Source organism: Zalophus californianus, chromosome 12 (assembly GCF_009762305.2).
Source record: "Zalophus californianus isolate mZalCal1 chromosome 12, mZalCal1.pri.v2, whole genome shotgun sequence".
NCBI classification, from domain to species: Eukaryota; Metazoa; Chordata; class Mammalia; order Carnivora; family Otariidae; genus Zalophus; species Zalophus californianus.
Window position 1 is genome coordinate 33,319,226 of NC_045606.1, and position 16,250 is coordinate 33,335,475.

The 16,250-nt window shown below is 39.2% G+C and overlaps 1 protein-coding gene across 2 annotated transcripts in view; it reads left to right on the top strand.

Annotated features, from left to right (window-relative positions):
• Positions 1-205: 205 nt before the first annotated feature.
• CFAP69 (cilia and flagella associated protein 69) overlaps positions 206-16,250 on the top strand; it is a 54,596-nt gene continuing 38,551 nt past the window's right edge. For both annotated transcript variants that reach the window (XM_027573485.2, XM_027573486.2), the window contains exons 1-2: positions 206-349; positions 14,444-14,503. In XM_027573485.2, coding sequence (XP_027429286.1) covers positions 230-349; positions 14,444-14,503 — 180 coding nt within the window. In that variant the 5' untranslated portion in view covers positions 206-229. The remainder of the gene's footprint in view (positions 350-14,443; positions 14,504-16,250) is intronic.

The window sequence follows — 16,250 nt, forward strand, 5'->3', positions numbered from 1 at the left end:
CCTAGCAACGCGCTGGCTTGTTAACAACCGGCCAGCCGGCTAGAGCCAAAGTAGGCCGGTGGGCTGCGGCTGGGGCCACTGTCCGGACCCCCGGGGCTTTTCACGACTCTAGCGGCTCTCAGGCGGCCTTCCCTTTTCGGTGGCGGGGTCTCTTTGGGTCCTGCAGCTAAAGGGAACAGGGTAGGACAGAAGGACCCTCCCTTCCACCCCTCACTCCGCCGCTGCAGCCATGTGGACAGCGGGGGCCGGTGCGACGGCCGAGGTCCAGGAACCCGGAGGCAAGCTCAGGTGCAGCAGCACTCGCCACATCCCGGTGGTCGGGGTGGTGACGGAGGACGAGGAAGCGCAGGTATGGACGGGTGTCTGTGCTTTGGGAAGTGTGTGTGTGTGGGGGGGGACGTTGAGATCTGGGGGCAGCAAGAGCGGAAATGGGAGCCGGAATGGAAACTCTCGGAACCCGCGGGACCGAGGTTCCAGGTGCGGAGCTGATGCCTCCGAGAACTGCGCCGCCTGAGGGAGGGGTTGGCTGTCGTCAACCAACCTGTCTGGGGACTTGGGGCGCGATCTTCTCCCGGAGCGTCTCTCTAAACAGAGTAAGCGAGGTTTTGCCGCTCTTCTTCGTAAAGTGTGACCACGAAGGTCTGGAAGGCAGTGAAACGTTTTTAGTGGGGAAAAAAAAAAAGGAGTTGATGACCATTTTGTTTGCACTGGGCTTATATGTAGATACCTGTTATCAAGTGATGTTCTTGATATATGCGTAAATTCTCTCGTGTTTAAATTTGCTGCTACTTTAAAACCTGCACCTAGAGGGGAAGAAAACGCTGTTAAAATTAGAAATTAGCCTCGTTTTCATATGAAATAGAAAGCTGGTGATGGAGTCGGAGTGAATCGAGAGAGAGCAGACCTTATATATTTTACTGTACTTGTATTTGGTTTTGAGTTTACTTTTATTATGAATACAATATTAATTCTTCCAAGTCGGTCTGTTGAGATATTTAACTTCGGAACCCTCGGCTGGATCTCCACTGGTGGCGGAGGTGTTTAGAGACTCTAAGTCGTTAACACGCTAGAGTTCCATTGCTCCTCCCTAGAGAGTATTGATCAAACCCTAAAACGTGAATACTATGGAGGAATCCTGCTCTGCCTCCTCACACTTGATGGGGTCACTATGGGAATTTCTGTTGAGGTTTTGCTAGTCTCAGGCTGCGTCAGGAACCCTGTCTCCTACGTCCACATCCTGGAACCTTGGAGAGTTCCTTGGGAGTGGCCAGTTGACTGGGGACCTCTTCTTTGGGAATAAAGAGCTCTCTGAGTACTGTCTGACATTTACACTGTAGTAACCTGCGGAGCAACAACACTTTTCATGAGGAGGAGCTGGTCCTAGGGGAACTGACCTAATCAGTTTTGTGGAAGTATTCCAATCTGACGGGGAGAAGGACTTTCAGGAACAGCAGCTCTCCACTCGCAAGGCTGCAGGGGGTCTCAACTCTACCTCCATTCTCCCAGACACAGCACAACTGAGAAGTAGGTGAATTTGGTATCTGACGGCTCTCCTTGTTCCTTCACTCGGTGTAAAAAAGGTGGGGGGGGGGGACGAGAGCCGAAGGGTGGGGCAGTGGCAAGGTTATATGAGGTAGGCTAGTACCGGTTAAAAAGAAAAAAACGGGAAGTAACTTTTAACAAGCCATTGCCAAAATAGTCTACAACATATCAAGTAAAGCAAAACAAGTAAACCTGTGTGTATGTGTGTGTATTTTCTCCCTTCCCTTTCTTTTTTCCTCTTCTTTCATTATTAGCCCTCCTTACAGAGCCTTGGATTGTCATCCAGGAAGAAATCAATTTCTATTAGAGTTCTTGGCTTATTAATAACTATTTGTAGAAGCATTAATATTTTTAAAATTACTGGAGCAGAAGAAGGCAGTTTCTCTCAAAAGAAATGAAATAAATTAAAAACTTTTTAGAGCCGGGAGAAATGATCATTCAGCATTTTTGGGTTTTGTTTGGTTATTTTTACAAATGAGGACCCTAAGGCCATGAGAAGTTAACAGAGTTACTCAGTTTCTTTACTCAAGTGGGGTCTAGCAGTCTTTGCCATCATTAAAATGATAAACTTTTAGACTTTTGCCTCAGACCAGTAGAGGAAAGATTCTTAGAACTCTTGGAACACTTGAGATACAGTATATCCGGTAGCTAAAAGTGACTTTGGAGAGTCTAACTCGGTTCATTAAGCCAGCTCCATCCTATGCTTGAAATCACAAATTGTTTACCTTTCTTTATTTCCTCTTTATTTTAATGTTGCTCTCATTCTAAAGAATTGGAAGCCCTTTAGAGCAGCGCTTCTCAAACTTTAGTGTGCATTTGGAACGCCTGGGGATCTTATTAAAATACAGATTATAATTCTGTAGGGCTGGGGAGGAGCACTGGATTCTGCCTTTCTAACAGATTTCCAGGTGATGATGCCATTGCTACTGGTTGGAAGACCCCATTTCCCACTCTAAGTAGCAATGCTTAGTGTATTATAACTGCAGTAGGGTATGAAGAGTGCTACAGAATTTCATAGGTAATACCTGGAAAGCTGTAGGAGGTAGTTTCATATGGATCTCTTTTCTTGTCACCACAAGGTTTCAGTCAATCTTGGATTAATGTCACATCCTAGTTAGCGCCTCTCCCTCTCTTCCCAATCTGTTTCCCGTAAATACCACTTTATTGTCTTCCTTTCTCCCTCTGAGCCCCACTCTCTTTAGGATTCCACAGTAGCTTCTTATTGCTTACCTCACCATATATAATTACACTGACCAAATCACTTAATTCTCTAGGCTTTGTTCCTTTTTCTATAAAACAAGCCTGTGTTAGATGAGTGTTCCCCAAACCTGGGTGACCATCACAGTTTTCTGAGGAGTTCAAAAAACTGTACATAACTGGGCCCTAACTCACATCTACTGAATCATAATCCCCGGTGTGGAGTCTGGGACTTTTTAAAGAGCTCTCTCAAGTGATTTTTAGCCTCAAAACCACTGAACTAGATGATATCCAAGGTCTCTGCCATCCCTAAAGTGCCTCAGGTCTATTCTGCTGTGTTTTCAGGGTTTCCCAATGCACAATCTGAACTCATCTGTACTGGATGCTCTGTTCAGTGCCACAAGGGCAGAATTCTTGCTGGTAGTTTTTTCCTGTAGTGTCCTCCCATAATCTCCCAGGATTCCCCAGTAGCACCCAGCACAATATCTGGTACTCAAGAGGTGATGTTAAATATTTACTGAATGAATGCCCTCCCCTTTTTTCTGAATTTAAACCTTACCCTACGTCCAGATCCTGCCTCTCTGACATAAAGTACTCTCCCAATAGGAAGCACTTCCCATTTATCTTCACCCTCACAAATCCTCTCATAAATGAGCATAGTCCTAGGTCTGAGTCATACCATTTCTCCCCTAATTATCACTTGTGTTATGTTCGCACCTGTTTCATTTGCCTAAATTTTGTCTCTGCCCCTAGAATATGGGTTCCTTAAGTGTAGGAAATTTATCTTAATGCCTATGTGTCCTTCTCCCCCGTGACTCTGAGCTCGGAGTAAAAATTTTTTTAAACATTATGTCTTACTTAGTCCTCGACTTTACCATATAAACTTAGTATTATTATACTGTTGCTGAAACTGGGGCCTTATGTGTTAAAGTCACAAAGCTAGTAACTGGGCTAGTAGGTTCCAACTGTACAACACGGTGATTTCACAGGTTTGTACATCCTGCTCTGCTCACCACAAGCATAGCTACCATCTGTCACCATACAGTGCTGTTATAATATCATTGACTGTATTCTCTATGCTGTACCTCTCATCCCTGTGACTTATTCATTCCATAACTGGAAGCCTGTATCTCCTATTGCCCTTCACCCATTTTGCCCAACCCCACCATTCCCTCCCCTCTAGCAACCATCAGTTTGTTCTCTGTATTTATAGGTCTTATTCTGCTTTTTGTTTGTTTATTCATTAGTTTTTTTTGTTAGATTCCACATATGAGTGAAATCATATGGTATTTATCTTTCTCAGTTTGATTTATTTCACTTAGCATAATACCCTCTAGGTCCATCCATGTTGTCACAAATGGCACAATCTCATCTTTTTTTATGGCTGTGTAATATCCCAAAGTATGTATATATTACATCTTCCTTGCCCATTCATATATCATTGAACACTTTGGTCGCTTCCATATCTTGGCTATTGTAAATAATGGTGCAATAAGCATAGGGGTGCATATATCTTTTGAAATTAGTGTTTTTGTTTTCTTTGGGGTAAACATCCAGGGATGGTATTATTGGGTCATATGATAGTTCTACTTTTTAACTTTTTGAGGAACCTCCATACTGTTTTCCATAGTGGATGCACCAATTTACATTCTACCAACAGTGTACGAGATTCCTTTTTCTCTACATCCTCACCAACACTTGTTATTTCTTATCTTTTTTATTTTAGCCATTCTGACAGGTATAAGGTGATATCTCACTGTGATTTTGGTTTGCATTTCCCTGATTGTTAGTAATGTTGTTGTTTTCATGTGTCTGTTGGCCCTCTATATGTCTTCTTTGGAAAAATATCAATTTATGTCCTCTGCACATTTTTTAATTGGATTGTTTGTGGGGGGTTTGGTGTTGAGTTATGTAAGTTCTTTATATATTTTGGATATTAACCCCTTATCAGATATGTCATTTGCAAATATCTTTTCCCATTCAGTAGGTTGTCTTTTTGTTTTCTTGATGGTTTTCTTCACTGTACAAAATATATTGATTCTATATGAAAGCAGGAGATTTTGTATGTTTCATTCAATACCGCATCTTTAGCATCTAGAACAATGTCTGACACAGCATAAGCCCTCAAAAAATACTTGTAGAATAAGTAAATTGTGATTACTTGACTTGCATAGGTATCACAGCTGAGCTTCCTTGCCCAAATTTGCTCTCCCTCTGAAAACCTCCACAATTTTCTAGTTGATGTCCTATCCTGCTACTGTCTGTAATGCTGCCATGGACTGTGTCATTAAAATTGCCTACCATGGTTTTGGAGTAATTGCTAGAAATAATCTCTGTGTTCAATTGAGAAGTCAGGCAGAGAACTAAGGTGCAAAGAACCAGCACTCCTGCATCAGTCAGACCTGCTGGCCCAGTTACTAGCTTTGTGATCTTAACGGGCAAGGTCCCAGTTTCAACAGGATAATAATACTAAGTATATATGGTAAAATTGAGGACTAATTAAGATATAAAGCTAAAAAAAAGGAGGGGAGGTGGTACCTGCTGGCTCCATTGGTAGAGGATGCAACTATTGATCTCAGGGTCATGAGTTCAAGTCCCACGTTGAGCATGGAACCTACCTACTAGAGAAAGAGAAAGAGAGAGAGAAAGAAAGAAAGAGAAAGAAAGAAAAGAAAGAAAGAAAGAAAGAAAGAAAGAAAGAAAGAAAGAAAGAAAGAAAGAAAGAAAGAAAGAAAGAAAGGAAGGAAGGATATAAAGTGCCAGACACATAAAAAAAAGACATAAATTGCCAGATATATAAAAGGACCATAGTAAATGTTAATTCCTTTTCCTATAACTATATATCAAATGAGCAGGATTTCTCCCCTTTGACATGTCTCTTGGTAAAATGGGAAAATAAGTTCATCCTATACCTGTAAGTGAAGGTTTAATTTTCTTCAAAACAGCTTATTAAACTTTTGATTTTAAAAGGTTTTGTTAAATGTTTTTACAATTCTCCATGAATATGATAACAGCAATTATTTTGATACTTACTTCTGTATATCCTCTTTTGCTTCACTCTGCTCTGTGCTCTCATTTACCCAAACTCTTCCAATTATTACTTTAAGCCTCTGATTTGGAAATCTCTGCCCCCCAATTTAACTTATTTCCAGCCTCAACACAAGCCTGTTCGTCCAGACTTTCCTGTCTCAGCAAAGGTTGCCAATACTTCTATAATTCCTCAAGCCCAGGAGTCATCATCACCTTTGCTTCTCTCTCCCATGAAATCAAATCACTCCTTAGGTCCCACTGATTCTACCTCCTTGATATTTTTCATTCCATTCCCTTTTGTCTATGCCAGTACCTTAGTCAAGGCCCTTTACAGATGTCTCCCACCTCCTTTCCAGCTCATTCTAGACCTTTCTAGTTCAGTCTCTACTCAGCAAACTAAATTACCCTTTTTATTGTTATGCTCCTCTGGTTAAAGCCTGTGGAAATAAACAAAGACCACCTTAATGAGAATAAGCAGGGACTATTTAATATTCAGAGCTTACTATAGAAAGACAGTCAGCCATCATTAATTTGGCAGAGACTCCAAGGTAGGCAGGGAAGCTTTGAAGTGAAAAAAAGGGAACGCTTCTGGTATGCTCTGGTTGGAGGTTGTTGCCATGGGGAAGCTGGAGGTGGGCTAACTACATATATACATATTAGGGATAGTATAAGCCTCCCAGGTGTTTTTGGAAACAAGTTTTCCAGGATCCTGAGGGGGCTAGCTATTGTTAGGAAAAGGTCATTTATTACTGTTTAGTAAAAACTCAGTTATGAGATTCTTCAGATATATATTGGTGGGTCATATGCTTGGAGGATGATTGCCAACATGTATCTTGGAGGGGAGGGAGTGAGAGAAAGGAAGTCTCCAAAAGAATTTTTATATGCTAAAGTAGACTTACAGGATCCTGGGGGTTGGGCTAAGATAGCCTTTTGCCCTTAGCAAAGTATTAACATTGAGGCAGCTGAGTCCCTAGAGGAATGTCACTCTGCCTGTTTCCAGAATTTGGGATTGGGCTGTAAGTAGTAAGGAAATTTAAGCTTTCTTTTACCTTTGTTTCTCACATCTATTTGACCTCTCCTTACCTAATTAGCATCATTTATAGCCACTATTCCCTGTGGTATCTTCTCCAACCTAGCAAGCTCCTCTCCATCCTCTCAATGCCTTATTTTCTCTTCCTCCAGGCCCTCACACATGCTTCTCCTGCATCTCCATCTCTCAAACCTTCGGTTCATCTCACAAATCCCACTCCATCTCACCTCTGCCTGCAGATTACTTCTTCCGAAAGTTGTCCTATGCCTTTCTGTGCCTAGTCTGTATGCTTCCAGAGTACACTTTTCAGCATCCGTGGAGCATTTTGTAGCATGTTATCTGTATTGTATTCCATTCCAGACTGATAGCTACTTGAAGTCAGAGCAGTGTTGTTCCGCATACCTAGCACAGTTTCTGAAACATAGAAGCTGCTTATAAATATTGGTGGAAGGAGAAAAAGGCTAACGGAGGGAGTGAAGGAGAAATCTTAAAAATATGATATATGCCAAGCAAGTAAAACACAGAGTAGCATCAAGTAATAATGCAACAGAAATCTAAGAGTAACCTATGCTCTAATCTTTACTACTCGCTGTTTTTTAATAAAAGTTATACCTGCTCATTTGAGGAGAACCATTCTGATAATACATGCAGGTATTAAAAAGAAAATTTTGCATTGACTTTTCATTTCAATATGCTTTCCAGGCCTCAAAGCCAATATTTCAGAAAATCTGAAAATAAAAACTCACTATATATATTTCTCAGAGAACACAAGAGGAAAAAAGAAGACAACTGAGGTAGTGGTAGATGGCACTGTTAAATCCCCAAATCTTAGAAGGCAAAATTGTATTCAACAAATTTTTTGGTAACAATAAATGTAATCATTTAAATAGTTAACAGTAAAATGTAACAGTTTTTAAGGATAACCATAATACCAGGTATAGATCAGTATTTAGTATATCATTTTTGATTAATTTTTTAAGAAAAATCATTTTGAGTTAATAAACTCACCCAATTACTTATTCTACAGACTTAAAATTAGAATACCTAGCTCAAAATTGTTTTTGAAAGACATTGCCTGAAATCAGAATATGAGTTTGTAATTGTGAAAGGAAAGAAAATTCTAGATTTAAGAGGCAATGGAATAATATCTATGTAGAAATATAGAAATGTATGTATTATAGATTTAAAAATCAGAAAATACAATGGTGTTAACACTAAGTGAAATTAGGTTTTTACACATGTAAATAATAAGAAAATAGTATATAAATACATGTATTTATACATGTAAACATAAAGAGAAAATAGTATATAAAAATTTTTTGTGTAACTACTTAAATTTGGGATGATAGCACCTTCTGTTTCCTTCTCCACTTACCTACAAATAACTTTATATGCCAGGCCCAGTTTTTGGTGCTGGGGATGCCAGAGAACAAGTCTTTGTCTTCAAATGAGCTTTGGGGCAGGGTGTGGTAGGGGATGAACATGCAAATCATTTTAGAACTATGATGGGAATTGTAATGGGTATGTCCGTAGAGTGCTATGGGAACACAAAGGAAGGATATTTGTTCTATACTTCTTCACTTGGGGAAGCAACACCTGAGCTGAGTTTTGAAGCACATGTGGGGGTTAACCAAGGAGAGCAATAGGATTATCACAACAAATGATAATATAGGAGGGGTGGGGGCATTAATGGAGAATCATTGAATGATTTAGATGAGTTATGTTCAGATTTGAGTTTTATTATCCAAACCATAGAGTAGAAGACCATGTTGAACGGTGCAAGAGTAGAGGCAGGAAGAACAACAGGGAAACCCCAACTGAGTGAGAGATGAGAACTGAATAAATCAGTAAGATGGCATGGGCTCAAGAAATATTTAAGATATAAAATTTATAGACCTTGGACATTCTGTTTTTTTTTTAAGATTATATTTATTTATTTGAGAGAGAGTGTGCACAAGCAGGGGGCATGGTGGGGGAGAGGGAGGGAGAAACAGACTCCCTGCTGAGCAGGGAGCCCCATAGGGGGCTGGATCCCCAGACTCCGTGATCATGACCTGAGTCTGAGTCGAAAGCAGATGCTTAACCGACTGAGCCACCCAGGAGCCCCGACATTCTGTTTTCTAATGAGGATGACTGTAAGAATGCTGGTACTAACTGAGAGAGGGGATAACCTTCCTTGTTCAGGAAGGTAATCTCCTACCTGTGGTTTAGAGGCAAGTCTTATGTATATCTGCATAGGCAAACTCAGTGTAATTTGCATGCTTGGGATGTGTAATATCTACGTACCGGATCATTTCACTTTCCAAAGTATGGAAGTGCTATTATTCCAGATGCATTCTTGGGCCTTTCAGGGCTAATAAAATTTAAAGACAGTAAAATTATAAGACAATACTAGAATTCGAGAGGTGTGTTTTATTTTTAATTTTTATTTTATTATATTATATTAATCACCATACATTACATCGTTAGTTTTTGATGTAGTGTTCCATGATTCACTGTTTGCATATAATACCCAGTGCTCTATTAAATACATGCCCTCTTTAATACCCATCTCCAGGTTAACCCATCCCCCCACCCCCTCCCCTCTAGAACCTTCAGTTTGTTTCTCAGAGTCCGTAGTCTCTTATGGTTCTTCTCCCCCTCCGATTTCCCCCCCTTCATTTTTCCCTTCCTACTATCTTCTTTTTCTTTTTAAACATATAATGTATTATTTGTTTCAGAGGTACAGGTCTGTGATTCATCAGTCTTACACAATTCACAGCTCTCACCATAGCACATACCCACCCCAATGTCTATCACCCAGCCACCCCATCCCTCCCACCCCCCACCATTCCAGCAACACTCAGTTTGTTTCCTGAGATTAAGAATTCCTTATATCAGTGAGATCATATGATACATGTCTTTCTCTGATTGACTTATTTTGCTTAGCATAATACCCTCTAGTTCCATCCATGTCGTTGCAAATTGCAAGATTTTGGGGGGTTTTTTGATGGCTGCATAATATTCCATTATACACACACACACACACACACACACACACACACACACACACACACCCACACACCACGTCTTCTTTATTCATTCATCTATTGATGGACATCTTGGCTCTTCCCATAGTTTGGCTATTGTGGACATTGTTGCTATAAACATCAGGGTGCATGTACCCCTTCAGATCACTACATTTGTGTCTTCAGGATAAATACCCAGTAGTGCAATTGCTGGGTCGTATGGTAACTCTATTTTCAACTTTTTGAGGAACCGCCATACTGTTTTCCAGAGTGGCTACACCAGCTTGCATTCCCACCAGCAATGTAGGAGGCTTCCCCTTGCTCCACATCCTCACCAACATGTGTCATTTCCAGACTTGTTAATTTTAGCCATTCTGACTGGTGTGTGGTGGTATCTCATTGAGGTTTTGATTTGGATTTCCCTGATGCCAAGCGATGTTGAGCACTTTTTCATGTGTCTGTTGGCCATTTGATGTCTTCTTTGGAAAAATGTCTGTTCATGTCTTCTGCCCATTTCTTGATTGGATTATTTGTTCTCTGGTTGTTGAGTTTGATTAGTTCTTTATAGATTTTGGATACTAGCCCTTTATCTGATATGTCATTTGTAAATATCTTCTCCCATTCTGTCAGTTGTCTTTTGGTTTTGTTGACTGTTTCCTTTGCTGTGCAAAAGCTTTTTATCTTGATGAAGTCCCAATAGTTCATTTTCGCCCTTGCTTCCCTTGCCTTTGGTGATGTTTCTAGGAAGAGGTTGTTGCGGCTGAGGTCGAAGAGGTTGCTGCTTGTGTCCTCCTCTAGGATTTTGATGGACTCCTGTCTCACATTTAGGTCTTTCATCCATTTTTAGTCTATTTTTGTGTGTGGTGTAAGGAAATGGTCCAGTTTCATTCTTCTGCATGTGGCTGTCCAATTTTTCTAACATCATTTGTTGAAGAAACTGTCTTTTTTTCCATGGGACATTCTTTCCTGCTTTGTTGAAGATTAGTTGACCATAGAGTTGAGGGTCCATTTCTGGGCTCTCGATTCTGTTCCATTGATCTATGTGTCTGTTTTTGTGCCAGTACCATACTGTCTTGATGATGACAGCTTTGTAATAGAGCTGGAAGTCCGGAATTGTGATGCCGCCAGCGTTGCTTTTCTTTTTCAACATTCCTCTGGCTATTCGGGGTCTTTTCTGGTTCCATACAAATTTTAGGATTATTTGTTCCATTTCTTTGAAAAAAGTGGATGGTATTTTGATAGGGATTGCTTTAAATGTGTGGATTGCTCTAGGTAGCATTGACATTGTCACAATATTTGTTCTTCCAGTCCATGAGCATGGAATGTTTTTCCTTTTCTTTGTGTCTTCCCCAATTTCTTTCATGAGTATTTTATAGTTTTCTGAGTACAGGTCCTTTGCCTCTTTGGTTAGATTTATTCCTAGGTATCTTATGGTTTTGGGTGTAATTGTAAATGGGATCGACTCTTTGATTTGTCTCTCTTCTGTCTTGTTGGTGTATAGGAATGCCACTGATTTCTGTGCATTGATTTTATATCCTGCCACTTGACTGAGTTCCTCTGAGTTCTAGCAGTTTTGGGATGGAGTCTTTTGGGTTTTCCACATAAAGTATCATATCATCTGCAAAGAGCGAGAGTTTGATTTCTTCTTTGCCAATTCAGATGCCTTTGATTTCTTTTTGTTGTCTGATTGCTGTGGCTAGGACTTCTAATACTATGTTGAATAGCAGTGGTGATAGTGGACATCCCTGCCGTGTTCCTGACCTTAGGGGGAAAGCTCTCAGTTTTTGCCCATTGAGAAAGATATTTGCTGTGGGTTTTTCATAGATGGCTTTTATGATATTGAGGTATGTACCCTCTGTCCCTACACTCTGAAGAGTTTTGATCAAGAAAGGATGCTGTACTTTGTCAAATGCTTTTTCTGCATCTATTGAGAGGATCATATGGTTCTTGTTCTTTCTTTTAGTAATGTATTCTATCACGTTGATTGATTTGCGGATGTTGAACCAACCTTGCAGCCCAGGGATAAATCCCACTTGGTCATGGTGAATAATCCTTTTAATGTACTGTTGGATCCTATTGGCTAGTATTTTAGTGAGAATTTTTGCATCCATGTTCATCAAGGATATTGGTCTGTAATTCTCCTTTTTGATGGGGTCTTTGTCTGGTTTTGGGATCAAGGTAATGCTGGCCTCATAAAATGAGTTTGGAAGTTTTCCTTCCATTTCTATTTTTTGGAACGGTTTCAGAAGAAAAGATATTAATTCTTCTTTAAATGTTTGGTAGAATTCCCCTGGAAAGCCATCTGGCCCTGGGCTCTTGTTTGTTGGGAGATTTTTGATTACTGCTTCAATTTCCTTAGTGGTCATGGGTCTTGTTCAGGTTTTCTATTTCTTCCTCCTTCAGTTTTGGTAGTTTATACATCTCTAGGAATGCATCCATTTCTTCCAGATTATCTAATTTGCTGGCATATAGTTGCTCATGATATGTTTTTTTTTTAAGATCTTATTTATTTATTTGAGAGAGAGAGAATGAGAGATAGAGAGCATGAGAGGGAAGAGGGTCAGAGGGAGAAGCAGACTCCCTGCTGAGCAGAGCCTGATGTGGGACTCAATCCCGGGATTCCAGGATCATGACCTGAGCCGAAGGCAGTCGCTTAACCAACTGAGCCACCCAGGCGCCCTCATAATATGTTTTTATAATTGTTTGTATTTCTCTGGTGTTGGTTGTGATCTCTCTTCTTTCATTCATGATTTTATTTGTGTAATTTCTCTTTTCTTTTATCAATCTTACTAATAATTTCAAAGAACCAGCTCCTAGTTTCGTTGATCTGTTCTACTGTTCTTTTGGTTTCTATTTCATTGATTTCTGCTCCGATCTTTATTATTTCTCTTCTCCTGCTGGGTTTAGGCTTTATTTGCTGTTCTTTCTCCAGCTCTTTTAGGTGTAGGGTTAGGTTGTGTATTTGAGACCTTTCTTGTTTCTTGAGAAAGCCTTGTATTGCCATATACTTTCCTGTTAGGACCGCCTTTGCTGCATCCCAAAGATTTTGAACAGTTGTGTTTTCGTTTTCATTGGTTTCCATGAATTTTTTTAATTCTTCTTTAATTTCCTGGGTGACCCATTCATTCTTTAGTAGGATGCTCTTTAGCCTCCATGTATTTGAGTTCTTTCTGACTTTCCTCTTGGGATTGAGTTCTAGTTTCAAAGCATGTGGTCTGAAAATATGCAGGGAATGATCCCAATCTTTTGGTACCAGTTGAGACCTGATTTGTAACCAAGGATGTGATCTATTCTGGAGAACGTTCGATGGGTACTAGAGAAGGATGTGTATTCTGTTGCTTTGGGATGGAATGTTCTGAATATGTCTGTGAAGTCCATTTGGTCCAGTGTGTCATTTAAAGTCTTTATTTCCTTGTTGATCTTTTGCTTAGATGACCTGTCCATTTCAGTGAGGGGGGTGTTAAAGTCCCCTACTATTATTGTATTGTTGTCAATGTGTTTCTTTGCTTTTGTTATTAATTGGCTTATATAATTGGCTGCTCCCATGTTAGGGGCATAGATATTTACAATTGTTAAAACTTCTTGTTGGATAGACCCTTTAAGTAGGACATGGTGTCCTTCTTCATCTCTTATTATAGTCTCTGCTTTAAAATCTAATTTGTCTGATATAAGGATTGCCACCCCAACTTTCTTTTGGTGTCCATTAGCATAGTAAATGGTTTTCCACCCCCTCATTTTCAATCTGGAGGTGTCTTTGAGTCTAAAATGAGTCTCGGGATGCCTGGGTGGCTCAGGCGCTTAAGCGTCTGCCTTCGGCTCAGGTCATGATCCCAGGGTCCTGGGATCAAGTCCCACATCCGGCTCCTTGCTGAGCAAGGAGCCTGCTTCTCCCTCTGCCTGCCTCTGTCTCTCTCTCTCTCTGATAAATAAATAAAATCTTTAAAAATAAATAAAAAAAATAAAATGAGTCTCTTGCAGGCAGCATATTGATGGGTCTTGTTTTTTTATCCAATCTGATACCCTGTGTATTTTGATTGGGGCATTTAGCCCATTTACACTCAGGGTAGCTATTGAAAGATATGAATTTAGTGCCATTGTATTTCCTGTAAGGTGACTGTTACTGTATATTGTCTCTGTTCCTTTCTGGTCTGTGTTACTTTTAGGCTCTCTCTTTGCTTAGAGGATGCCTTTCAATATTTCTGCGTTTGTTTTTTTTTAACTCAAAATTGATTTACTCTTATAAGCTTTTCATTCTCCCCCTTTTTTTTAATTGAAGTATAGTTGACACATAATGTTACATTAGATTCAGATGTACAACATAGTCATTCCACAAATCTATAGTTACGCTGTGCTCACCACAAGTGTAGCTCCCATCTGTCACCAGACACTATTACATGCCATTGACTATATTTCCTGTGCTGTCGGTACCTTTCATCCCTATGATATTCTTTCCATAACTGGAAGTCTATATCTCTCACTCCCCTTCACCCATCTTGTCCATCCCTCCATCATCCCCTTCCCCTATCTTTTTCTGTAAGATATTTTTAAGTTGCCAAGGGATATCATATAAAAATAGTGTTTGATGTGATTTCTTGATTCTCATGACACAAATTCTAAGAGTTGTGTGTGCTTTTAGGGTGCTTTCAAGACCATGGACCTAAATCGTGTCAGCAACCTCCTTGAAGAGACTGATAAAGTAAGCTTTGAGAGAACATTTCTCTGCTATATCACTTATAAACTATGATTTCCCTGAAAGGTAACATGTATTCCCCCAAAATAAGTCTTGTTTCTTTCTTTTTGTTGAAAAGGTTTCAACTAGTAAGTGTCTTATATTCAAGGACTGTTTAAATAAGAATGTATTTATGAATGTATAATGAATGTATTTAACCTGGTAGGGAGGCTGGAGGAGGAGATTACATTTGGTTTTGTGGGATGGACAAATCAATGGTGGATATAAACAGAAGGTATCCAAAGAGTAGAGGAAGACTCTTGTAGCCTTTATTAATTGCTTTATTAACTTATTTATTAATTACCAAGTAGGATGTGGGGAGCAAGGGTAGAAAAAGCATATCATGATGTACTACTTAAAATTTTCTGATATGAAATCTGGAGATATATATACACACATACATACATACTCATACATACTCATAAGTAATCTATTTTGAGAAGAATCTTATATGGAAATGGAAATGAAATTATTTCAGGTATAAGATTCAAAGTGGAGAGTTTAGGCATTGGGAGAAAAGATAATAAATGCATTTAATGCATGCTTACACACCACACTCTCCTGGCATTACCCAAGAATCCACAGAGTACCTAAAAGCCAACACAAAGTATAAAATTACTACAGAATGAAGATTGCATACTTTTAATATGTGGGAAATGTGTTGATCTTGGTAGAGCCAATCAAAACCAAACAATGTCTAGGGATTAGTAGGCACAAAAATTTACTTATTATCTTAACATTTTTTAGTTTCTACATTTTAACATAGAAAAAAAGCTTTTTTTCTTGCTGGCTGTGTTTGTTGTAAAAGTTATTTTTAATTTTGAATATATCTGCATTTTAAAAAAAGAAAACTCAACCACATAGAGCTCCTACTAGTTGTTAAATAAGGGTAGACCAAAACAAAAAAAAAGTATAAAAATGCCACAGCTTCTCATGAAGGATTTAAAAACTTTAAAAGGACAGAGTGATTCAGTTATGTAAACAAACACATCACTGTATTGATTTTTGTTTTGTTTTAACTGGCTGAAGATGTTTGTGCCAGTATACTGGGCATAATTTAGAGGTTAAAAATACAATTTCTGCAGACAGATTGCCAAATCTGACTTCTAACACCACCACTTATCAGCTAGCTGATTTTGGACAAATGAGTGTTTTGCTTGAGTTTCCTATTCTGGAAAAGAGAGATAGTAATGGCACCTTCCTAATAGGGTTGTTTTAAAAATTAATGAAATAACATGTATCTATAGTACATATATGGTGCATGGCATAGAAAAATGCTCAGCAAATTCAAGTATTGTTAATATTATTTCTGAAAACAAATGCTGCTGGGGTGCCTGGGTGGCTCAGTCGTTAAGTGTCTACCCTCGGCTCAGGACATGGTCCCAGGGTCCTGGGATCGAGCCCCACATCGGTCTCCCTGCTCTGCAGGAAGCCTGCTTCTCCCTCTCCCACTCCTCCTGCTTGTATTCCCTCTCTCACTGTGTCTCTCTGTCAAATAAATAAATAAAATCTTAAAAAAAAAAGAAAAAGAAAACAAATGCTGCTTTTATATTAACTTAGTTTTTATTCTCAGTTGCCTAATCAAATTTAAATATGTTTATTTTTCCCCTCACTGTTTCAGGAAACATAATGCTTACATTATAATATAGTAATTTAAGAATTATTTGATAAATTTAATGTCTACTTTTTATATTAAAATTTTAAAAATCTCAAC